This window comes from Epinephelus moara, chromosome 18 (genome assembly GCF_006386435.1).
Source record: "Epinephelus moara isolate mb chromosome 18, YSFRI_EMoa_1.0, whole genome shotgun sequence".
In the NCBI taxonomy this organism is placed as follows: Eukaryota; Metazoa; Chordata; class Actinopteri; order Perciformes; family Serranidae; genus Epinephelus; species Epinephelus moara.
In genome coordinates, this window is record NC_065523.1 from 26,145,430 (window position 1) to 26,168,912 (window position 23,483).

At 42.4% G+C, this 23,483-nt stretch overlaps 3 protein-coding genes across 12 annotated transcripts in view; 1 reads left to right on the forward strand and 2 right to left on the reverse strand.

Moving 5' to 3' along the window:
• Window positions 1-1,863: 1,863 nt before the first annotated feature.
• LOC126404892 (zona pellucida sperm-binding protein 3-like) lies at window positions 1,864-6,089 on the reverse strand. The gene is made up of 10 exons (XM_050068288.1): window positions 5,555-6,089; window positions 5,359-5,474; window positions 5,174-5,277; window positions 4,925-5,099; window positions 3,284-3,401; window positions 3,000-3,082; window positions 2,737-2,912; window positions 2,462-2,623; window positions 2,154-2,258; window positions 1,864-2,077 (listed from the first exon to the last, which is right to left on the reverse strand). The coding sequence occupies exons 1-10, from the start codon at window positions 6,035-6,037 to the stop codon at window positions 1,878-1,880; spliced, it is 1,722 nt and encodes a 573-aa protein (XP_049924245.1). The 5' UTR covers window positions 6,038-6,089; the 3' UTR covers window positions 1,864-1,877.
• Window positions 6,090-8,785: 2,696 nt separating this feature from the next.
• On the forward strand, window positions 8,786-14,423 carry LOC126404893 (uncharacterized). Its single transcript, XM_050068289.1, has 4 exons — window positions 8,786-8,933; window positions 10,446-10,799; window positions 10,894-11,000; window positions 12,557-14,423. Exons 1-4 carry the CDS (start codon window positions 8,885-8,887, stop codon window positions 12,767-12,769), a joined length of 723 nt encoding a protein of 240 aa, XP_049924246.1. The 5' UTR covers window positions 8,786-8,884; the 3' UTR covers window positions 12,770-14,423.
• A 2,439-nt stretch (window positions 14,424-16,862) lies between these two features.
• Window positions 16,863-23,483, reverse strand: part of LOC126404890 (trinucleotide repeat-containing gene 6C protein-like) — a 56,835-nt gene continuing 50,214 nt past the window's right edge. For 5 of the 10 annotated variants that reach the window (XM_050068286.1, XM_050068280.1, XM_050068281.1 and 2 more), the window contains 5 exons: window positions 23,277-23,387; window positions 22,688-22,903; window positions 22,015-22,088; window positions 20,368-20,507; window positions 16,863-20,267 (listed from right to left, as the gene is read on the reverse strand). In XM_050068286.1, coding sequence (XP_049924243.1) covers window positions 19,874-20,267; window positions 20,368-20,507; window positions 22,015-22,088; window positions 22,688-22,903; window positions 23,277-23,387 — 935 coding nt within the window. In that variant the 3' untranslated portion in view covers window positions 16,863-19,873. The remainder of the gene's footprint in view (window positions 20,268-20,367; window positions 20,508-22,014; window positions 22,089-22,687; window positions 22,904-23,276; window positions 23,388-23,483) is intronic. The other 5 variants (XM_050068282.1, XM_050068279.1, XM_050068284.1 and 2 more) reach the window with 3 other exon arrangements.

Here is a 23,483-nt window from a genome sequence, read left to right on the forward strand (position 1 = left end):
GGGATTCAAACACCTGAGACAGTCCTCCCAGTATCTCAAATACTTCCCAGTTCAGAGCAATCACATCACATGGAGAGGACAGCTGGAAGCAATTACTCATTAGGTGATGTGGGGGAATTAAAGGTGCAGTCACACTGAGATACCTGCGTGTGATTGGCTCACACCCACCATTATGCTTCTTCCTTACTGAAATAGAGATGTGCTGAATCGTGGATCAATACTTGAATGTTGCCCCATATTTTCTTATTGTTGGCAACATTTTCAACATTTTCTTAAAGTATTTATTTCTTATTGCATGTAAGTTTCTATGAGTTTAACAAGTTCAGTGTCCCAGGAAGAGACCCTATCTTCCAAACTGCCTTTTTACCTAAAGAGCAAAGACAGATGGGATATTGCCACTACCACTGCATTTACACAATCTTTGAAATTTTGCTTGTTTTTTTCCCCCCCAGTGCCCCAAAATAATAGTGATGATTACAAAATGTACAAAACTGGTCTCATGTAGCATCCCTATCTTCATGACTTGTGTGTGATTAATTTATTTTGCATACATGTTTTTATCAAAAGTTTTTTTTAAATAGTTTCTATGTAACGTGACCTACCAACTCAAATATAATACAAAAATGTATCACTGAAGTAGACACACAGGACACATTACTTCATATTGGATCTTAGTGCTTATCTATATTTCTATGGGAAATGATTTTTTTCCCCAATAACTGTCTTCAATGTATTTTTAAAATATATAAGTTTTAATACCTTGTCATATGGGATTTTTTTTAATAAATAGTTTTTATGAAAAAAAAAATTCTCAATAGCTTCAATACAATCAATAAATGTATCAAAATACTGGAAACACCTCTTCATATCTTCTGTAGGATTTTAGTGCTTTTTCGGTTTTGTATAAAATATATTAAATGTATCACTANGATTTTTTTTAATAAATAGTTTTTATGAAAAAAAAAATTCTCAATAGCTTCAATGCAATCAATAAATGTATCAAAATACTGGAAACACACCTCTTCATATCTTCTGTAGGATTTTAGTGCTTTTTCGGTTTTGTATATAATATATTAAATGTATCACTACATATGACAAACAGGACACCTATTTATATGGGATTTTAGTGCTTTAGTGCCAATTTACATAATTTTTATGTAAATTGAGGATTTAATAAAATAAAATTCACATCTCTTTTCCCCAAAGCTTCCATGTAATATGACCCAGTGATTCAAAATCAATACCAGATATGACAAGACACTTGTCAATATTTATCAAATTTTATTTATTTTTTTTAAATCAATTTCCATGTAATGTGACCCAGTGACTCAAAAAACAAGTGTCTCACCACATAAGACACAAGAAAACACAGGAATTTCAGTGCTTCATTTTATAGGACATTAATAATTGTAAATTCCTCAATGGTTTCCATGTAATGCAACCCCTGACTCAGTTTAATACCCAAATGTATCACTACCACTCTCTGGTTTGTCTTAATCATACAGCAGGCAGTCGTTTCCTCTTCGGTCTTGAATCTCCTGTAGAATCGTCAAGTTCACCTCTGCTTTGTTTCCCTTAGCTGCACCTCATGGTTCTTTTAATTCTCACATTTCCATCACTACCCTGATATCTGAGAGCTTTGAATACAAAGTGGGGTTCACTCACTAATAAGCAGGATATTTTTCTAAAGAGACTGCTATCTGATAATGTCCAAACAAAAGCCCATCTCTCTTAAGTTGGCAGTGGTTTCATAAATCATATTACAAGTCATTGTGAACCATTCTAGGAATTAGTATAGAAAAAAGAAAAGAAACACGACTTTAGTACTCACACTGCACCATTAAAGAGTCAAAAGCAAATAAACATTTAATTGTTTATTATCTCTTTGGGTCATCTTCTGAAAGGTCAGAATCTGTTGCATTTGACGGTGTGGTCACATCCACAGGAGACGGATCAGTGGGGCTGACGTCACTGATGGCCACTGTGCCGTTATTGTCCAACACTGCTGCCTTTGTTTTCAAGCTGAGCTCAGGAGATACTTTTTCTAGATGTGGAGCAACTCTCTCAGCATCGCCATCTGTAATTAGATGAAGAATTTGAATGCAGCCATGACTTGACGTTTGATGTAAAAACTTGAGCGTTTCACACGTTACCTGTTAGGTCTGTTCCGCTTTCAACACGTTTGTCCAGTTGAGATGTCTGAACCTCCACCTGGTCTGGTGTAGATGGTGAATCAGGGAGCAGCTCTTTCCTCTCATCTAGGATAGAAAGACAATTTAGCATTTATTTCTCCAATTGACTTATTTCTTCCACATGTACTTTGTTCCTTATGGCAAATTTTGACACACAATATAAATGACAAAAATCTAATACAAGTCCCAGGCCAGTATTTTTACATGAGGGGGAAAAAAGTAACAGGCCCACATTGAAATCCATTAAATAGTTAGTGTTTAACTCTTACCAACTCTTCTGTTGTTCACCCCACTCCTCCACTGACTGCCATACAGTGCAGGTGTGCTGATTTTCTTGAGAACAGGAGGGAGGTCTTCCACAGGTATAGGCCCGCTTTTCTGCATGCCTGGCAAGACCATCATTGGACCCACGCTTGCCTCCTTTTCCCACACTAACAGACAAGCACAATACATCTTTACAGTGACACCATCTGCGACCAAGCTCAGCCGTTATTCCATGATACCCATTTATCATAAGATGTCCAGTTTCTGTAAGTGACCTTACCTGTATTGGTCTTCAGTGCGCTCCTCCAGAGGGCTTCAGGCTCATCTGGCTTCCCAAACCCACGAGGAGCAAACTTGCCAGGGCTGCTCGGTTTACCGCTGGGTTGGCCAATTTCATTTTGGTTTTGGCTTTGACAATACCCACATAAGTATTCGTTACCATCAGCGGACCGCCATCTGAAGAGCAGTAAAAGCATTCAGCACACACTTCTTCATTTACCCTTTGTGTAATTTGATTTTAAATTCAGACTGGATGTCACTTGCCTTCCATTTACAAAAGTGCACGCCTTATTTAGTGCCTCTGCATCATTTACTGGTACAGCATTCAGGTGGCAGGTGATGTAGAGCTGTAAAAAAAACCAAAACCAAATGTGCAGTTATGACTTTAGTATTTCACTGCCAGAAAGATGGTCTTCTTTGAGAGATGAACAGTGAGATCTGGGCTATGATAAGATGGATATTTACACAAACATTATACAAAGCTGGTTGCCAATCAGCAAAGTATCCCCTTTAAGCCAGTGTAAGAGTATAGTGACGGACAGTCTCACCTCTCCTCTGTCCTCATTATGAAACCTAAAGGCATCAATGACCAACTGGAGCTTGTCATCCTGTGACCTGGTTAGGAAGTGTGACCTTGAACCTGGAAGCTGGGAGTCAACCAAGCACCTGAAGGGGAGAAAAAAACACAACTACTTTTGTACATGCCTTATGGTGTAACAATTAAGCAATACACTCCAGTATAAGGGATCAAAATTGATGTAGAGATATCATCCATATTATTGCAGGCCTTTTCCCTTGGCAGTAAAATTGGATTCTGGGTAGAGTAGGCACCATTTTGACGACAGTTCAAGACAGAAATGTGGGCGTTATGCTACTGGTGGCCTATTGCCCATCAAATTTAAAATGCAGTCAACTGTGTATTTGCTCAGAATTAAGACCAGGAGCTGACTTTGTTGTGCTGTTTGTTTTACTATATAAATGATGTAACAGAAACATGTAATTTCTGGACTGGGAGAAATATTGAAGTCTAGAAAATAACTAGAACAGGATTTTAAAAAAATTGCATATGCCCACTTTCTCCCCAGTTTCCTACCATTTTGATGCTCCAACATCTTAGTTTGTAACATAAATAAGGCAGCAGCCAAACCGTATCATATAAACTTGTCAGGCTAAAGAGTAACTAGCCTAGCTTAGCAGAGTAACTCATCTGTGCAGCCTCTGACTCCTGCGGAATTTAATGGTTGTGACTAAGCAATCTTTCAAATAAATGTATTTATTTGAACATTAATTTATAAAACTAGCTTGTTAGTTCATATGAGCGCGAACTGACACACATTTTGTTTGTCAATGGCGTTTGTCCTGCACCCTTAAATTGCCCAAACAGTTCCGTTAGTCTTTTAGGTTTTATGTGAGGACTGACAAAGACCTGCCTTAAGGTTTAACAAGTGACGTTACAGTTTGGTTAATATCCTGCAAACATTTAAAATCTTAATTCCCGCCACCCAAATTTCTTATTGTCAAACTAGTCTTAAGCCCCAACCATAGATCTATAGTAATACCAAGATACCGAACGGCAAGATGGCGCCTATCCATGCCAATGGAGTTGCTCGCTTGGTGCATGTGCCAAAAACAAACTTTCTAGCTTCCAGGTTTACCTCAGTGGTATGCAGCCCACTGAATGTGCAGTGGTGTTTCTCCTGCTGGCGCCGCCTACGAGTTACCGCTCGGCTTACAGACATTATGTGGTAATGTCAGATTTTTTATTTTTATTTTTTTAAATCTTGGCTCAAGGAAAGTTTTACAAATATAAAACAAACCACGGATCAAAAATTCCTGAAGAAAAAGTCAGAACTGACCTTATTTGCAGTTTCGGGTGTCCTGTCAGTGTTACAGACGTATTTTACAATGGGGAAAATGGTTTTTGTGCCACAGGGGATTTTTTTGCCGCAATACCACAAGCGGGCAGTGGGAAAAATTGGAAGCGGCTGAGCTGCTTTCCTGGGGGCCAGGTCTCAAATGCCAACTCAAGTGACATCACATGAGGCAATTTCAGTTTCAACACAGCTCCCATTGGAGACACAAAATGCACTTTTTTAAACATATGCAGCAATATCTCAACTCCTGTAAACAAACCAACATGTAAAAAAAGTCAATCATTTATCATCAAGTTGCAGCTTTCAAGTGCTTACCCATTTTCAATGAAGACGTATCTGGGAACAGAGTAAATGTCTGGGTTAAGTGTCGCCACACAGCTGCTCAGAAACACTCGGAGCCCCATGTGGTTTCCAACTCTGACTGAGGCTTCGATGCTGATGGGCTCACCAAGGTGATACACATTAGAGCTTCTTTCATACAGCCAGTCATCTGCAGAAAAGGGGGGGGGGAGATAGTAAAAGCAAATAAAGACAAATCACAACAAGAGAAGTGAACAAACCCACTTGTCATGATTCTCAAATTAAAGTCCAAGGTTTCCACTGCAGACTGGGTGGACGTGAAGGGGATCCATGTAGGCATGAGTGAAGAACTGGACAAGCTGTACTTCCTAAAAAACAGAAAACAAGCATTTTAGAAAGTGATGCATCATCCAGAGATCTTTAGGAAAGTTTATATTAAAAAGGCAGACCTTTCGTAATGACACTCAATTGGAATTACAGCCTCATCCATCCGAACCACCCCTTCTGGAGAGACCACAGGAGAGTATATGAGGAGGTTTGTATAGACCAGAGAGTCCTCAGTCATCTGTGGAGAGTAGAGGAGAGCGTTTGCTCAGAACTGGAAGTTATAATGTAAAATAAATGCCTGCATTGCAATAATCTTACCCAGTGTTTGGTGCCACAGTCCACAAGTCCCACAATGATTCTGTACTCATCTCCTGAAGACGTTGTAGGCCTACAATAATCATTGTACTCCACTCCAAGGCGTAACTCATCACCATTAACAGGCGCTCCAACTCCAAACATGTCGGCTTTGATGACAATCTCCAACGAGTCCGGATGGCAGGTCACCCTGACCGTATTCACCTGCTCTCGCTCCTCAGCCGCAACCTTTTGTTGCTCAGGGTGTTTGGAGCTCTCTGTGATCTGAGGACTTTGAAACGACGCATGCTGTGTGTAATGTGTGGATGGAAGAGCAAAAGAGGATCTGACACACAGTCCAAGAAGGAGGTTCAGCCAAAAACACAACAGCTCCATGAATATTAAAACAGCAGACTGGTGCAGAATGCAAACACTCCTCCTGTCTGACCCACTCAGCAGCACACCAGTCTGAGCAGTGGAGCATTTTAAACTTCCAGTCAGCCTCATCAGAGCAGCACTGCACACCTGAGACCAATCAACTTCTGATTGGTTCCACACTCTGACACTCAAGGCAAAAGTCCGATCCATGTGAGATTTAGGGGGATTTCAACTTATGTTTGAAAACACACAGATATTTGCTTCCTAGCTTTTTTCTTTGGAAACATATGTGCATTAAAATGTAAAGAAAAAGCAGTCATGGGGTTCAAATATAAATACAAAGGGCTTTCACATAATTTACGTGAAAGAACATCTTATCTTTTAATCACTTTAAAATTAAAAGGAACGTTGGTATTATCTGAAAATACTGGGATCCATGTATCATATGTAGCAAAATCCTGTTTCTGTGAACTACAATATAAGCTCCATCTATAGAAATAGAATGAGTATAGAACAGACATCTCTATTTAAACTCGGTGAATTAAGGGTTTTTCAGCCAAACCAGAGCTGTTGATTGTTAGAGCAATCACTAGAAACACTAACTAGATGACTAACAACGCTCACTAAGACAATGTTGAGTTTTATTTTGTTTCTGCCGTGTTTAAATGAAGTGTGAAGCCAGCTTTAGTCTTGGTTCTCTGAAAGAGAAAAACTTGGAATAGTGTACGGTTGTATTCTTCTGCTTCATAAGAAAAATAAGGGTAAGAATAGGTCAAAACTGAGTTCTCATATGACCCCACTGATGAGTGATGTCACTATAACAACTTAAAACAATCCCTACCCCCCTCGTTTTGACATGATAACGATACAGCGTGTTTCTGGGGTTCACGTGACATCGGATAACTCACCTGTTTCCCCCAGAGAGCAGGTAAAGTGTAGCGAGGTGGGGAGGTAGGCAGCAGGAACCCAGAAAAAAAAGGCTTTATTATTTGGTAGGCTTTGCTATGTAGTTATGTTGTTGTGGTCTTATGTAATATGTCAAAATAATAGAAGTATTAGTTTTAGTAAAAAAATAAATAATTTAGGTTTTTTTTCTTCCCCATTTGTGGCACCCGCGATGGATGACGGCACCCATAGCATTCGCCTATACTGCCTAGGCCACGGGCCAGCGCTGGCCTTAATCTAATTGTTTTTAGTTTTTGTCTTTAAATGAAACATATTTGCTTAATTAAGAACTTGTCTATTGTTTTTATTTCTATTTCTTTTTCATTTTTCAAACTAGAGACCATCCTGCGATTAGATCACTCCAGCTGCGGTACAGGGATCTGCAACTAATGCAGGGCAGGGGTGTAAAGTGAGGGGTCAAAGGTCCCTTCCCTGCTGCCCCTTACTCCCAAGTAGGTATAACTGCAGCTGGAGCAGCTACGTGGCCTGCCCATCATCTACAAGTCAGTCCACAATCAGCCATGTTGACTTCTTGGCCTGGAAGCGGACATCCCGACAAAATTGCTAAGTTAGCGATTAGCTAGCTGTGAAGTATAACAGTAAAAGAGAGGCTGTTACGGTTAAGTTTAGGGTAATAGTAAGGGCTACATCTTGTTACTTATTATGTGAATCACATCTTCATGTATTACTAATTGTAAAGTGGATTGTAGTAGTTTGTAGTTTGTCTTGTACTAGATGTGGGCGCTGTTTGTAGGGGCATGTCATGTATGCTACAAACAGAACGCGTCTGCAGCTATACATGTCTCCTTACTCCACGTGCCCCTGCTCGGCTTTTATTTTGATCTCAGCTGCACACCTGTAAAGTTTGTGCATCTTGCGAGATTGTGACACTATCATGGTGACTAAATCTTTCCACAGACAGACAGACAGACATAAAAACACCTGCCAGAGTACTCAAAATAGCTTCTGTGTTAGTAACCGCCACAGTACGTGTCTCCAGGGGCACATTTTGCCATGATGACACCCACCCACCCACCCACACACACAGACTCACAAGGTGAAAACACAACCAGTTGTCACCATGTTGTTGCAGCTGGACAAAACCCCACCACAGAACTGAATCGAAAAAGTTTAAAGATATAGTGTTAGATTATGCAGGCAGAATACTCCCATCCCCTCTACAGCCAGTTTGAGCTTTTGAGCTCCGGAAGGTGCTACAGAGTCTCAGCTTACTTGGTTGTTGTTGTTGCTGTTTCTTTTTTTCCACAAATAACAACATCATATACTGTATACTCTGGTAAAATATCAGGTAGGAATGAAAAAATAGATACCGCCCAAGCCTAATTATAAGCTTTGCAAAGATAGATTTCTTGCAGGCATAGTGTGCACGCTCACAGGACACCAAAACCACTTCTGCTGGACCGCAGCTGCTAGTTATTGTGGTTGATGTGAAATCACTGAATATCAACAACTAACAACAACCCCTCTGCTGCTGCTGCTGCTGCTGCTGCTGCTGCTGAGTGTCCTCCTGACTGTGTCTGAGCTGCATTTTCAGGCTGATCTTATACACACACCAGACATATCCGGTATTAAGGCATGAAAGTCATATTCTTACATCCTCTTTTCTTGCTCAATAATTTCATAACCTGAGTACTGAAAGCAGACAGTTACAACTCAGATATTGTGCACAGTTCTGCTCACTATCACTATGTGACAAAGCTCAACTTTGGATGGATCAATATTTATAATAATCAAACTTTTGTGGAGAGTTTAATTTTCGATTTTTGTGTCGGTTAATACTTAAGGGGTGTCCACTGTCTGATGCTTAACACCCAGAGTCTGATAAACACAAGACCGACCGCAGATGCTCAACGGCACTTCTTGCTTTGAAGTCCGCTTCCTGCTCAGAGGTGAAGAACAATAAATACAGTGAGGCTGTCCACAAAGTCTCACAAGTGACTGAAGGAAATAGGAGGAGTAGAATATGACTTTGCTTCAGTATATCTGAGTGCATTTCTAACTGAAAGGGCCATGGAGATGAGCTTGGCATGCATTCTTATTTTCATTCAGCTCTTTGAAGGTAAGAGAAATTCACATTTTACTTGTGAAAATTTAACTTTGTGGCTTCTTATATACAGTGTTTTTATTTACTGGGAAGTATATGAGACCACAGCTGTGTGGCTTTGGTTACAGCCATGCCCGCAGCACTGTGTGGATGTACTGTGGCACTGTGGTGCAAAAGCTAAAAGCTTTTCAGGATACTCAAAGACGCTTCGCAGAGAACAACAACAGCAACCACAGGGAGGTAGTGAGGGAAATGGTCCAGAAAAGGCAAAGTACACTGACTTTAAAGGTCATAGGCAGTTTTGAAAAGGTGTGTTTTAAGGGTTTTCTTGAAGGTGGAGAGTTAGGGGAGTCTCTGATGTCTTTAGGGAGTGAGGTCCAGAGGGTGGGAGCAGCAAAAGGCTTTGAGGAGTTTGAAGTGGTTACACTGGAAGATAGAGTGCCAGTGGAGGTTATGAAGGAGGGGTGTGGGAGTGTGTGAGAAGACGAGCAGCTGAGTTCTGGATATACTGTGGTTTCTTGAGTGTTTTGGCTGAAACACCGTAGAGGAGACTGTTGCAGTAGTCGAGTGATGAATGCATGGATGAGAGTCTGCAGAAGGATGGACGGAGGCCATCATAGTTTGGGGTGTTAGCATGCTAATATTTCCACTTCTTATACTACATTTAAATCTATTATATATCTATGTGGTTGCTTTTAAATCTTCACAAACAAATACGGTTTGCTTATTAGTCATAAGCCACAGTTTTGTGTCACAGCAAGAAGGTTGTGGGTTTGAACCCAACAACTTCCTTTGTGGTGGTTGCACAAAGCCTGAACAGTGCTAGAGGAAAAAATCCCCCCCATGGAGTCTTGACGCTGGTGGTGGTGGTAATGGTATTGAGGAGATGAGATGAAGAGGGAGGTGAGGATCTGGATGTGAAGAGGAGTGGGCTTTTGATGAGCTCGTTCTGGGCTCTTATCTAACCCTGTAAACACCAAAGTCTCTCACAACACAAACAAACTAACTGATGGAGGCAGTGGTAGACCAGCAGCTCCCATGTTCAGTGTGGTAAAATTATTGTTTTTGTCAGTGGAGTCCTGCTTTGAAGAGAGCATGGATAAGTTTCACTTTCATTACAGTTCCCTGTCAGAAAAGGCTGTTTGAGAAGTATTGTGCATACGACTGGATAAATGAGACTTAGGTTATACTGCACAACTTCTGTGAGAGTTTGCAAATGTATACTTTGATATAGTTTTGTTTTTAAATGCGGTCAAGCAATGACAATTTTCTCAGTTTTTGGATTCTTCGTTCACCATGGAGGCATGCAAGAAAAAGCAGTACAGTATTCCTTTAAGGGTAACCTAAGCCAATAGGGTTCATCCTCTGAGGACGAGGATATCTGTACAAAATGTCAAGGCAATCCGTCCAATAGTTGTGAGGATATTTCAGTCTGGACCTAAGTGGACAGATTGACGCTGCCATCAATAGCACAACGCTGCTAGCATGACTAAGGATAGCCATTACCTGATTTTATTTCTCCTCCAGCCTACGCAGAGTTGATCTTCAGGCAGCTGATGGAGAACCAGTCACTGGAGCTCTCCTGTTCCCCTCAGCTGGAACACGGCAGCCTGATGAGCCTCCATCTGTACCATCGCAGCAGCCAGAACCAGACGACCCTGCTGTCCATGGCAGAGGGTGACAAACTCAGGGTCGACCCAGAGCACAGGAAGCGTCTGCAGTTCCGTGGAGGTCTGGACTCCCTGCACCTCAATGTGACCATGTCCCATTTACAGCGCAGTGACACAGGAATCTACATGTGGGAGCTGAGCTACAAAGAGAACAACTCGGATAGGATCGCCATCTGCGCTCAAAAGGTCTTTTTGTTGGTTGAAGGAACAGGTGTGTAGTTAAAACACCTCACAGTACACTTTGCTGCAGCTAAACCCAAGTAATGTTGAGCAGATTTTAATGCATGTTGCTGTTTGTGGTGCAGGGAGGCCGTGCCAGTGCTCTCCCAGCTACCCTCCTGTGCTGTTCACCATCTTCACAGCAGCAGGATTTCTTCTGCTCACGCTCAGCTGGCTGGCCACGGACAAATGTGTGAGTATTTACGCAGAAGATGTTTGTCAGTTTATGTTGCAGTATTTCTGACGCAGTCGTTTTTCAGGCAACTGCTGCAAATCAAAAAGACAAAGACGTCTACACAAGTGAGTCATTTTAGAGCTCAACACCAATTAATATGTCAGCTTTAACAGAGGCCTGACAAACATCTGTTTGAGTGCGCAGGTTTTCAAGGCAACTTCTGTAAAAAAGAGGCGTAATAATTATTGCTGGGACTGTTGGTGCATGAGTCACAAAATCTGTGACATTAAACCAAATCTCGAAGGGAAAATTGCTCATACCAATATATAATATTCAAAAAGAAAACTGAACAAGCCCCATAGTGTGATGTGTGTTTAACTGTAAAAAACATCAGCCTCAAAAGTTGATGTCAATCAGAACATCTTGTAAAGTGTTTCTATTATTCTGTCCAGTCCCTGTATTGTGTTTTGTTCTGCTGACTGAGCCTCAACAATGCTTTACTTTGCTGTTTGGTGTACATATATGTAACTTTACATCTGTTTACTAAGAACAGGATTTCAAATCACCGCCAGAGACCACAAAACATGTTTAGAATTCATCGTGACATCCAGCCTACAGATTATTTTTCCTTTTTCTTATTTCGTTTTTTTCCCTCGTCATTTTTTTAGAGTAATAATAAAGTTATGCAGCAGAATTTAAGGATAAAAATCCTCTTTCTCAGTGTCGCAGGGTTGACTTAAAAGAGCGGTTGATACATTTTTTATTTTGATCAGTTTAATGTGTGTGTCTTTTCTTGTCTGAATGCACGAATTCGCTGCTCTGCAGGAATAAATCAAGTGGCATTAATCTATTAAACACTCAAACACTGACAGAAAGCTAATCTGTGTCAATTCATTAATCATTTAGGTCTTTTTTTTTTAAGCAAAGATGACAAAAAAATTCTGGTTCGAGCTTTTCAAATGTAAATACTTGATGGTAATCTTAATTTTTTAATCACTGTAAAGTGTATACATTTGTTGGTCGGCCAAAACAACTTTTCAAGATTTCTGTGATGCACATTTTTTCACAATTTCCTGACATTTTATAGACCTCTCAACCTTTTTGTGTCAAATACCCTTAAATTGATGCACATTTGGTCACAGACCCCTATTTGAGAAGATTTAGCTGCAGGGACCTCCATCTGAATAATTGAGACCAGAATTCTACAGTTGTCAGCTACAGTTGAGGAGATAACTGTGGAGGAAGAGAAACCTATATCCACAATAGTTACTTTCACGACTCTTACTCACACTGGGCTCACTTCTGTAGAGAATACTGCAGTGAAAATAAACTATTCCTCATTTTCTAAGGACCCCTGGAGCTCCTTCAAGGACCCGTGTGGGTCCCTGGATCCATGCTTAAGACTTATAGACTAAAACATAAATCGATTAATTGAGACAACAATCGACTAATAAAAGAAATTGAAAAGAAACAAATGCATATTGGAAGTGCAAGTGCAAGTGCAGAAGCTTGTTAATACTCCATACTGAGCATAAAATGGTATCTAAATAATAGTAAGAAATAATGTGTTGCAGGTGAAGGCAAGGCGTCGTCACAGACCACCACCGCCTGCTCCTATCTATGAGGAAATGACCAGGAAGCAGCAGAGCGCTGGAATCCCTCAAAATAGCCCAGAGGCCCCCTCACACCTGGAGGAAGTCAACTTCCCCGTGTATGCCAACCCCAACATCCGACAGCCACAGGACAACTACTACGCCTGTCCCAGACAGCTCGCCCTCAGAGCCTGACGTGACTTCTGGCATCGCACTAATGGTGCAGCAAACATTTTACAGGAAATGACACCAGCTCTGCCGCAGAGATACGATATGAAAGAGAGAGGTGACTTCTTGGCCAGGAAATGAGAAAGATCTCAGTTTGGTGGAGCCGAGCGGAGGCGCAAAGACAAACACCAAATGGCACTTTTTTTTTTTTTTTTTACAGCCAAGAAAAAAATGCTATTTTATTAATATTTGAAAGAAGCTCCATAGTTCATGAAAACATTTGTTTCGGTGCATGTCATTTAACAATCACATTCTATGAGGAGAAAGAGATATACAGAGAGAAAAAATAAAACATTACAAGCCACTGACTTTTCATTAAATCTCAGTACAGACATTTTTACTTAATATTTCAAAAACAAACAAAAAAAAGGCAAAAGAAAGAAAAAACAAAGCAGCCCTAATCCCATAACTCCCACCCCGCCCTCAAAACAAAACTTTAACAACTGAGAAAAAACCCTTGAGGGTGACAGGCTAGAATCCCACAGTGCTAAAGAGTGAGACGCTCATTGGTTTTTAGGAATACACAGCATGGCGAAGGAAGCTGGAGGCGGAGGGCTCACCTCTCCGCCCTCCCGCACCCCCTTAAAAAACAAAAAAACAAAACAAAAAAAAAAACACATTGGATCCCAAAAACCCCTGCAATAGATCAGCCACTTAGAAGTAGGCCATAAAATCCCCATCTTCCACCCCCTCCCCCCAAACACTTGTGCATAGTTTCATGATCCTTTACAACCAGCTCATGTTTTACAAACATCCTCCAAAGTGTGAAAAATGCTCCACAAAAGTCTGATTCATCTAGTAATAATACCCGCTGTGGGAGAATGAGAGAGAGAAAGAGAGAAAGAGGAAAGAAAGAGTAATGCACAATGTTCCTGATTCAGTCAGGACGGGACCTCATTAAGAAAACACAATAAAGATTTAAACATACAGCATTTTGCATGTTATTCACTGTCTTTCTTTTTTTTTAACAATCAAAATCATTGACCTTTTTTTTGTTTTTAAATGTAAAGCAATTTTAATATATAGATTTATATATAAAGCACTCCATTTTCATTTAAAGTCCATTATTTGGTTATTATGTAACTGCTACGGATTTAGAAACAAAAGGTATTTTCTCTTCTTCTGAAATCCATAACTTTCAGTGCTTAGAATTGTTTCTTTTAAATCATCCTTTTTTTGTCTTTTTCTTTTTTTTTAACTCATCATAAAAATGTACATTAAAATGGCGTGGAGTTGGTACTCTGGAACCCTGGCCTTCCTGAGACAAGATCCACTTTTTCGTGTGTGTGCAAGATAGTGAGCAATTATGTCTTTTTTTTTTCTTATCCTTTTTTTCTGGTTTTTTTATATAAAGGAAAAAATATATATGATCAACATAAAACATACAGGCTTCAGATAGTCCATGAAATCAACATTAACACAGAACAAAGAAAGGTTAAACAGAACAAGACAACACTGTTCAATCCCAGAGTTCTGAAAGTAGCACAAGAAATCTTCATTCTTTGAAGTGTTGCACGTTTTTGTTTTGTTTTTTAAAAATGGAAGCATTTGTCCTTTTTTTTTTTTTAATCTTTTTCCAACATTCCCATGGTTTAATTCCTTTGTGTTGCTGATTTTTTTTGAACTCCAGAAATAAACAAAGTGTTTGTAAACTGTCAGTGGCCTTGCAGGAAAACAAATGACAACATGAGTGAATTGAACATAAGTGAAAACAGAACGAAAGCTAACAAACCAAAAAGGTAGGCACCTCTGAAGTGAGCCCTAGAAGCCAAGGCTCAGTCTGATGTCTTGTCCTTCACTCTCTCTGTTGCTCAGATTTGGGAGAGCTGAAGTCCTTCTACCCCAATCTATGGCCACAGGTCTGCAAAATACTTTTTTTGCTGCATTTTTTTTGTATACATATGTGATTTTTTTTTCAGGTTTTCTTGTTTTTTTTCAGGTTTATAGTCCGAAAAATGGTGCAATACTCAATTATGATCCATACTTTCTTGGATTATTCCACAATGAAAGCCACTAAGGTAGATAAACATTACATTTTTAAAAACACACTTATTTTTAGTCCTTGAGTAAACATTTACACATGAACTGTCCCCGTCTCCCCTCAGTACTTGTATCATGTTGTTCGTTTAGCTGGATGAGGGGTGAGGCCGACACTCAGTGCAACGCTAGAGGCTAGTAACAATTAACATCAGAATATATTTTTGACAAGCAAAAAGAAAAAAAAATTAAAACAACAACAAAAGTATACTGAATTGAAAAAGAAACACAAGGCGGAGGTTCCTCCGCTGTAATCACGAGCTCTCGTATTTTCACCTCACACACTAAACATTCATTCAAACAACATACAGTACAAGCAGCCTTGTGCAAACACTCAAATACAACAGATGTAAATTTGCCTTTATATCGATCTTTGTTTTCAACAACATTTCAAATTTAATTCACTCTGAACCGATGCTATCAAAAATCTCTGAAGTGTATGAATGAGACAAAAAACCACTACAAAAAGTGTTCACATTACATTATTGGCGCTTCTTTTGATTCAAGTATTTGTTTTCATTATTTTGTATTACTCTGATATGTTTATGATCTTGTCTTCTGGGAAATATAATGTCGAGGAGGATACACAGGGTAAGGGCCAAAGCCAGGGCGGGGTTCAGGGGGGCTTAGGCTAAGTGGAAAACAGAGAGATCTAGCCATATACACACATACACCCATTATGTACTCTTGGTTGTATACTGTATATGAACTAGAATGTGCATATTCAACCCAGGCCTTTGTTTCTTTTAAAGAGCGATTTGCTAATTCGGCTCTTTTTGGGGCCCCTGCTCCAGACCCTTGTCTGATCCATGATTGAGAAGCATATTTAAGCTTGAGCTCCAGTTGCCTTTGAGTCCATGTGACTTTAAAAAAAGAAGGGAGAGCATCTGATTTCCAACACTAGACAGGTAAGAGTGCAGGCGAGGGTGTGGGAGGGGGGCGGGGCTCTCAGTGCTGGTGCTGCGCCAAAAAAAAATCCAGGGCACATCTGAGACTCGTCCTCCGTCCCAGTGACCCGTCCTCCCACTCTGTTCCACTCCCCACTTCGGACGCCAGTTGCTTGATTCAAGTCCAGTGTGGAGTAAATGCAGGTTTTCAGGAACAAACAAACACACAAAGAGACGACACAGGCAATAGTGATTGTTTTGTTGAATGATGCGAGTCTGAGGCGACTCTGGAAGAGGGCAAATCCCGAAAAAAGTTTTAAGACTTGGTACCAAACTTGAGGTGTGTCCCCATTTCTGCTGATTTGTCGGGTCCCTGCTCGGACCCTGACCCCAAAGCCAGATGAGCAGAAATGACCTGTTGTGTATATGCTGGCACGACCTTCAGGGGTGGAGGTCCAAAGAACATGAACCACCTGGATACAGCTTCCCCAGATGTGGCCCGGACAGCGAGCCAAGTCGGGGTGAGAAGGCGGCAGCTTGCAGAGAAACAGAACATCTCAGCCTCGGAGTGCACAGCTGAAACAGACTTTTTTTTATTTTTTTTTTATTTTTTATTTGTAGTTTCGAGTTTTTGCAAAAAACCTTGATGATAAAGAAAAAGATGTTTTTGGTTTTTAAAGAGATGTACCCGATGTGACCCATAAACAGTGCACAGACACATACAGGGACCACCCCCCCTCCTGCCACAGCCTGGTTCCCCACTACATTTCCAGTCCGCTATTCGTCAAAGACCGTTCGTCTGTCCTGCCCGCCTACTCCTCAAGCCTCCTACAGCTGGAGCTTGTGGTGTACGCCCCTGCAGCAATAAAAGAAACTTACCACGCTAAAGATAAATTAGGATATGGCAAAGATGGAAGTAGATATTTGCAGATCAGTTGGCACAAGACTGAAAAAATCTGCCAACCACTAGTGCCTCCAGCAGGTCATTTAGTGTCATCTAGTAGCTCTGTCCACACAGTGGGAGACTAAAATCTTGAGAAGAAGTCCCTTACGTTTTATCCAGGGGGGAGGGGGGTTTCAAGGGGAAGCTGCCTGGTAGTAAAGGTTGAGAGATATAAGTAAAGATTGGCAGATGTGGAGGGGGGGGGGGGATGGCTGTGATTTTCTAGATGGCTGTGAACGAACACCTCCTTGTCTTTGCATAGAAATGGAAGGCTGTTGTCAGTTGAGGTGGTTCTAAGTGTAACTGAGTGCTCCCAGAGTTAAACATAAAGCACCAGTGTGAGTGAGGCCCATCAACACTAAAGGATGTGTGTGTTATGAGACAACATAGAGCGGAGGTGCCCCAGGATGGACAGAGGAAGTTGGCTCACTATCCTGGAGGACCCTTGACTACACAACCTTTCCCCCACTTGACTCTTCAAAACCCCCTGTCTGACGCCAACAAGCCCGCGTAAGAAATCCCCCACCAGCCTGTTTCTACTGAGATCCGCAGCGTGTCGCGTGGCCTCGCCTCTACACTACACACCGCTTCTGCCTCGGAGGCAGTGGGAGGGGCAGGAGAGAAGCTGAACACTGCATAAAGACCAAATATTAAAAAGCCATGAAATCATCATCATCAGAAAACAATCATTATCTATATCATCAATGATAACAGCAACAATATCAGCAAACTTCATGACAACAATCAAATAAAAATGCACACTGGCAATTCCATAAGTGAAACCAAGAAAAAACAAAAACACATCAAACGCCTCCATCTCTGGCTAAAGTGATCCTTGCAGGAGAGAGACAAAGAGAGAGTTGGAGGTTGCTGAGGACAGACTCTGGCGCAGCAGTAGTAGTAAATTTAATACAGGTGGGCCAGTTCTGAAAGAGCTGCTCTTGGCCTGGAGGCCGAGGGGAAAGGAGGGGGAGGTTGGGGGAGGAAGAGGAGGGAAGCCAGTCTGTAGGGATCCGCAGGGAGGCGGCGAGCGAAGGTGGGGGAGGGCGGGGGTGAGGGCTGCTGCAGAGCACTGCACTCCGCAGCAGGCAGGCACTCAGTGGCCACACTATCACACAGGTTGGCAGGGCCTCCAATAGAAAGAAAGAAACAAAAAAGGACGAAGAAGATGGCGATCCTCCCTGCTGGATCCAGTAGAACATAAACACGTCGAGCGTTTTTCCAGACACCAAGGCTAAAGATTTCAAAGTATGCAATGTAACAGTGATATTTACTTTGATAAAGAGGGTGAGTGCTTTGGGGTCTTTCCCTGCTGCACCCATCGTCAGTTGAGTTAGTTCTTTCTTTGTATTTCCCTTCACTTTGCTACCATGTTTGACATCCTTCCTGGTCCCACCGACTTGAGGGAAGAAGGATTGAAAGAAAAAACAAAATCTTCACATCCATGTTAAGTTAAAAAATAAGTATATAGAGAAGCCACTAAGCAGATTGCTTTTTTGTCTTTTTTCAGTTTTTATTTGCCAGTGTTGCTTCTCCTTTCTTCTATTCGTTGGCATTAAGGGTGTAACGAGCTGCGACGCTCTTGCTAAGTGCTATGATAGACCACCTATTCACAAATCTTTGCTTCAGACTTTCCTACCGATGCAAATGTGGGCAAAGAAGAAGAAGAAAAAAAAAAAGGTCATCTGGTCTTCTGGTTAAAAAGGAAAACAGGCTCCTCTCGTTTTGGTTTGATGCCTTCTCCCCAAGCACACACACACACTCACACATACGCAGAAACACACACACACACCTGTCCCTCCGTCTCCCCCAAAACTAGTGACTGGCATAAGTGTGGAGAGTAGGCTGGCTGAAGAAGTGCTTTGTGTGTACGTCCTTGTGTCTTGGACAGAAGGTGGTTGAAGACCAGCTTGCTCCTCTCCTGAGCTCACACACTCTCAAAGGGGAGATGAAGGGTAGTAGTGGCAGTTTTAGGGTGGGGGGGATTGCGGGGGGTTGCAGGGAAGATAGCGTTTTTGCAGTTCAGTCATTCCTTACAGTCTCCTCTCTTCTCTGTGAGAGGTCATGGTAGGGTGCTTGGACGGTAGTCTGTGGCTTATATTGCACGTCACTTGAAATGGTGGGAAACACACACCGGTAGGAAACGTTTACGATTTGAGGTTTTCCACAACATCAGTGAGAGGGTCCGAGACTGAGACCAAACTGCGAGTTGCCCGCAGACGAGTTGAGGTGCATTGAAGTGTTTGTCTTTACAGTTCCATAGTAATAGCAGTGGTTCATTTCATTGTTCGTCACGTCCGTAACTGTACATGCGACGACCCCCGAATCTCTCCCCCCACTGGGTAAGATTGACAGACACATTTTGAATAATATCATTTCTTAGCTTTGTTTTGCAATGGTTCAAGGAGGAGAAGAAGAAAAAAAAACACTACAAAAATAAATGGCTTGAACACGGCGAACAGAGTTGCATCATTCCCTTTGAGCGTTGTGTGGGGAACTCAATCCGCTCGCAAAAATGCACTGAAGTCGCGAGCCGTGGTTGCTTGCGTTGAGCCGCAGCAGCACTGTACTCTCCACTCAGGTTTCACTGGCTCAGAAATAAGGGTGTGCAAGTGTCCGTATGCTTCTTCACCAAGATCAGAGTGAGTGAGGATAGCAGGGCAGGAAAGAGGTTAAGGCTAATATTAGTGCTGAGAGAAACAAATGTTGAGTCTGGACCAGCTGAAAGTTCGACAACCACTCTGATTGAAGGGTTTTTACTTTGGGAATGATGCCTTTTCATGGATCTCTGAGGTGCAGTATGATTGCCTGAAAAGGCAGAGAGGGATTACGCAAGTTTAAAGATGGCAGCTCGTCGTCGTGTCAGTTTGAACTGAAGTACATGTTTCACACGGCGAGTTCCCAAAAGTTCTGTAAAAAGTTCTCTTTCTTTGTTGAATGAGAGACTTCTTCCTGTGTCTCCAAAAGTAAAAGCTGAACACTGTGACCAAAATCTCTCAGCGAGATTCACAAAACAACTGCAACTGAAATGTCATTTAAAAACAAAAAGGGAGCAGAGGAGGTTGGCGAGGGTGAGCAGCGAGGATGTAGCCCCGCCCTCCTCTCGTCTCTCCTTTTCACCATTACAGCCACACTGATTATCTCCACAATGATTTGCAAGATTTTTGCTCCTGTTGGTGTTTGTTACGCCGGGGCTCTTCTGTTCTACATGGACTCCCCGCTCAGCAGGTCCCCAGGCAGCAGCGTATTGATTGGGGTGGGACTCCCCATGACCCGTCCCTCCTCTCCGCTCGGGGGTCCCCACAGGCTGGAATACTGCTGCACACCACCCCACAGCAACTCTCCGCCCGTCTTCGCTCCGCCTGTTCCCAGGCCGCCGCTACTGCTGCTGCTGCCGTTGTTGTTGTTGTTCCAGTGGGGGGAGTGACCGATGGGATGGGAGGCTCCGGACCCGGCCCCGCCCATCCTTGTCTGATTGGTGCCTGGAGTGGCCTGCCAGCTGGTCGTCACGCCAAGCGACTGGCCCTGTGCAAAGAAGCGGTTAACGTCCTCTTCCCCAGCAAACTCTGCCAGGATGGTGGTGTTCCCGAGCACGCACCTGGACAGAGGTGAGAGAAGAATGACACATGAGTAATGGTTAAAACTTCCTACAGATCAACTGAGCCAAACACCTTGAGGTGGGTAATTCAGAGGCGTACATGTGCAGGGACTTCTGAGCCTTGGCAGCTTCGTCCTTGGAGCTGTAGCGCACCACAGCGTTGCCCTGCGTCAGGTTGAGGTGGAATGTGATGAGGGGGCCGTGTTGCATGCACAGTGTACGCAGAGTCGAACCATCAATCTAGGATGTAAACAGGCACACAGACAGAGGGAGACCATTAGTGGACAGACACAGTTAACTCTCTGTGAGGCCTAAATGCTTAAAGGAATACTTCACCCATAAAATAATCATTTGTATATCAAGGCCTCGTCTCGTCTTGCCTTCAATTTGTGAAGAAAACATTTGTCTCACATGCCTCAAGTGTTTCCCCTGTATGTATTTCTAAAACATAAAGATGTCTCCATACACAATTAAATTGATATCTCTATTTGAAGCAACCAGAGCCAGGGATAAGTGAAGCTTATAAGTCAGGGTGCTCCAATCAATCAGCCACTGATCATTAGTGGAGGATATCTGTTCTGTTGTTTTGTCCGATAAGATGATGCAAAACATGTGAAACAATTTCTCTACGAGCCACTAAAATAGCGCCACTGGTCTGGCGGTTCTGAAAACTGTAGCTCACACTGAACATTCACTGTTACATTCATGGTTCACTGCTAACCTGACATGCAGCTCACCTGCCTGTCCTGAGTGCAGACACACCGTCTCTCTTTCCTCGCTTGTGACACACACACACACACACTGCACTGAAAGCTTCTGTAGAGGCTGCGATACACTCCACTGCACCTGACAGTGTTTACATTCACGACATCTTTATGTATACCAGCTCTTTGTCTCCAGGATTTGAGTCGTCTTTTCTCTGAAGCGCAGGGTTGATTAGGTGAGACCGGGGGCGGTTGTAACAATTTGGGGTTTTGATGTCTGCAAATGACTTCAAAAGGCAAACTAAGTGAATAAGGTTGAAGCTAAGGTTGAAATCACTTCCTGTCAGCCTTAATTCTGGTGGTCCCTTTTTCTTTGATCCTATGGGGCTTTTATTTTGACGGCTTCTCCGAGCCAAAAAAGGATATAGAGGCAGAAAGTTTGAGGACAAAGGAGGGGAGAAGAGTAATTTTACTCTGCAATATCAAGCTCTTGTTTCTTGATGGCTGAACATAATTAAAGACTTTTGGAAACATCAGTACGTTTCACCCTTCTCTGGCCTGGGGTTCGCTACAGTGTCGTTTACTTAAAAACCTCTTGAGCTACTTGGATACAATTTTAATGAAGGTAGCTGTTAACAGTTATCCATTGTTTTCAGGAGCAATGTCAGAGTTACTATACTGACTGAAACACTAGATGTTCTGCCTCCACATACAGGAGTGATTGTAACTGCATGGGAAGCATTTCACTGAACGTAATTCGACATCTACAACTGTGTACAAATATGTGTCGAAAGCCCTTCGCGTGACAGGGGACATGCCAGAAATCTTCTAGTGGAACTTCAGCAGTGGTTCTGGAAAAAAAATCCTTGGGGAAACACTGGTCTCAATCCAACAGCAAACATTCTTGATGAAGTGAGGTAAAGCAAAGTTTTCCTCACAAATTCAACCTAACACGTAGTGAGTAGTTGATATACAAATGATGATTCTGTGGGTGAAGTATTCTTTCAAAGGCTAAGAGGAAGGAGTTGATTGTAAACTGGTACCTGTGGAGTGAGGTTCCTCAGAACCAGCCAGCTACTGGTCCTGGTGGAACTGTCTGTACTCCACGTGGTACCTGCTGTGTGCAAGAGAGAAACACAAAGATGCTAACGCTGAACAAGCTTATAAGAAACCAAAATCAGTTACAAACACTGAGTGGGTGGTGTCGATTTCCACCCAGTGACAGTTGACACCTGCTTAACCACGACAAGATCTTCTTCAGTCGTTGTCAATCCTGTTCACTATGTACCTTCAGAATTGGCCTGCGGTTGTATGCCACATCAAAGTGCAGCTTGTACTTATGAGTACGCTCACACTGCGAACTTTACAACCGTACACATACTAACACAATATGGCTCCATAATCTGACCTTTACTTAACTCGCATTTTACGACAGAAAGAAACGTCTTAAGCTTTGTGGCTCAACTGTTTTTATATCAGTTTTTTAAGTCAGATATTTTCACATGAAGGACAAAAACATGTCAACATGTTTTGGAGCCAAATGGTTCAACTATTCCTAACAGAGTTGCAACTTGGCCAGTTAGATTGTTTTATTTAACCCTGAAATATTTGCTTGAATTTCTTTGACTGATAATGTCCTTTCAGGAGGAAACAACAGCAGAGAGAAGCATTACAAACATTGATGCCTGGCTTTTATATATTTCACTATCAGCCTACCTGTGGTGTAAGAGCTGCTCCAGCCCTGGGCCAGACCTAAGGAGCTGCCACCCCAGGTTGAAGGCTTGGTGTTGGTGAGGCCAGGTGGGGGTCGGGAAGGGGCCGTGGTACTGCTCCGGGGGCCCTGGGGGACCTTCCACAGCTCGTGGGACAGAGAGGCCTGGCTGTGAGAAATGGGGCCTGGAGACCAAGTAGATTTCATCTCTGACAGTTTACCTGGGTGGAAAAGAGTGAGGGAAAGGTTGGTCTGCGGGATCAAGTGACCGAAGGACTGCTGCTCCCACAGGAGGGAGTCCTGCAGAGCGAAATGATCAGAAACGTTTCATATTATCCAAAGGACAGCACTTCCCATGCCACACACAAGGAGGAAGGACATACACTAGATACAATAACACCACAAAGTGGACAGGGAGAAGCTCAAAGAGGATCATATCTAATCAGGAGCTTGAATGGAGAGGAGAGACGTGGTTCTCCAGTGAGCAGTTGCAGCCCTGGTTGTTACACTAACAGGAGGGAGAGCATAATGTCGATTTGCAGTGATTCAGCCACTGCAATGTGGGGAGGAGAAGGTTATGGATAAACCATGTACCTGCATCGTCCGTCTCCGGGGACGACAGACTGAACGAGCTAGTGTAGGCACTGACTGGCCAATCACTGGACGGAGGCAGAGCCTCGTTCTGAGATGAAGTGGGAGAGGAGCCTAAGCCGATGCCATCAACACAAACGAATAGACAAACACAAACAAATAAGGAAAAAATAGCAGAAAGAGAAAATGGAGTAAAGGAAAAATGCACTA

Bases quoted from the DNA above. Each gene is read 5' to 3' on its own strand.
- LOC126404893 (XM_050068289.1), top strand. From the start codon at position 8,885: ATGGAGATGAGCTTGGCATGCATTCTTATTTTCATTCAGCTCTTTGAA. The intron at 8,934-10,445 runs GTAAGAGAAATT...TTTCTCCTCCAG, and splicing joins TTTCATTCAGCTCTTTGAAG to CCTACGCAGAGTTGATCTTC. The intron at 11,001-12,556 runs GTGAGTATTTAC...AATGTGTTGCAG, and splicing joins GGCTGGCCACGGACAAATGT to GTGAAGGCAAGGCGTCGTCA.
- LOC126404892 (XM_050068288.1), bottom strand. From the start codon at position 6,037: ATGAGGCTGACTGGAAGTTTAAAATGCTCCACTGCTCAGACTGGTGTG. The intron at 5,278-5,358 runs GTCTGCCTTTTT...TCTGTTTTTTAG, and splicing joins ATTGAGTGTCATTACGAAAG to GAAGTACAGCTTGTCCAGTT. The intron at 2,913-2,999 runs GCAAGTGACATC...ACTGCTCTTCAG, and splicing joins TGCACTTTTGTAAATGGAAG to ATGGCGGTCCGCTGATGGTA.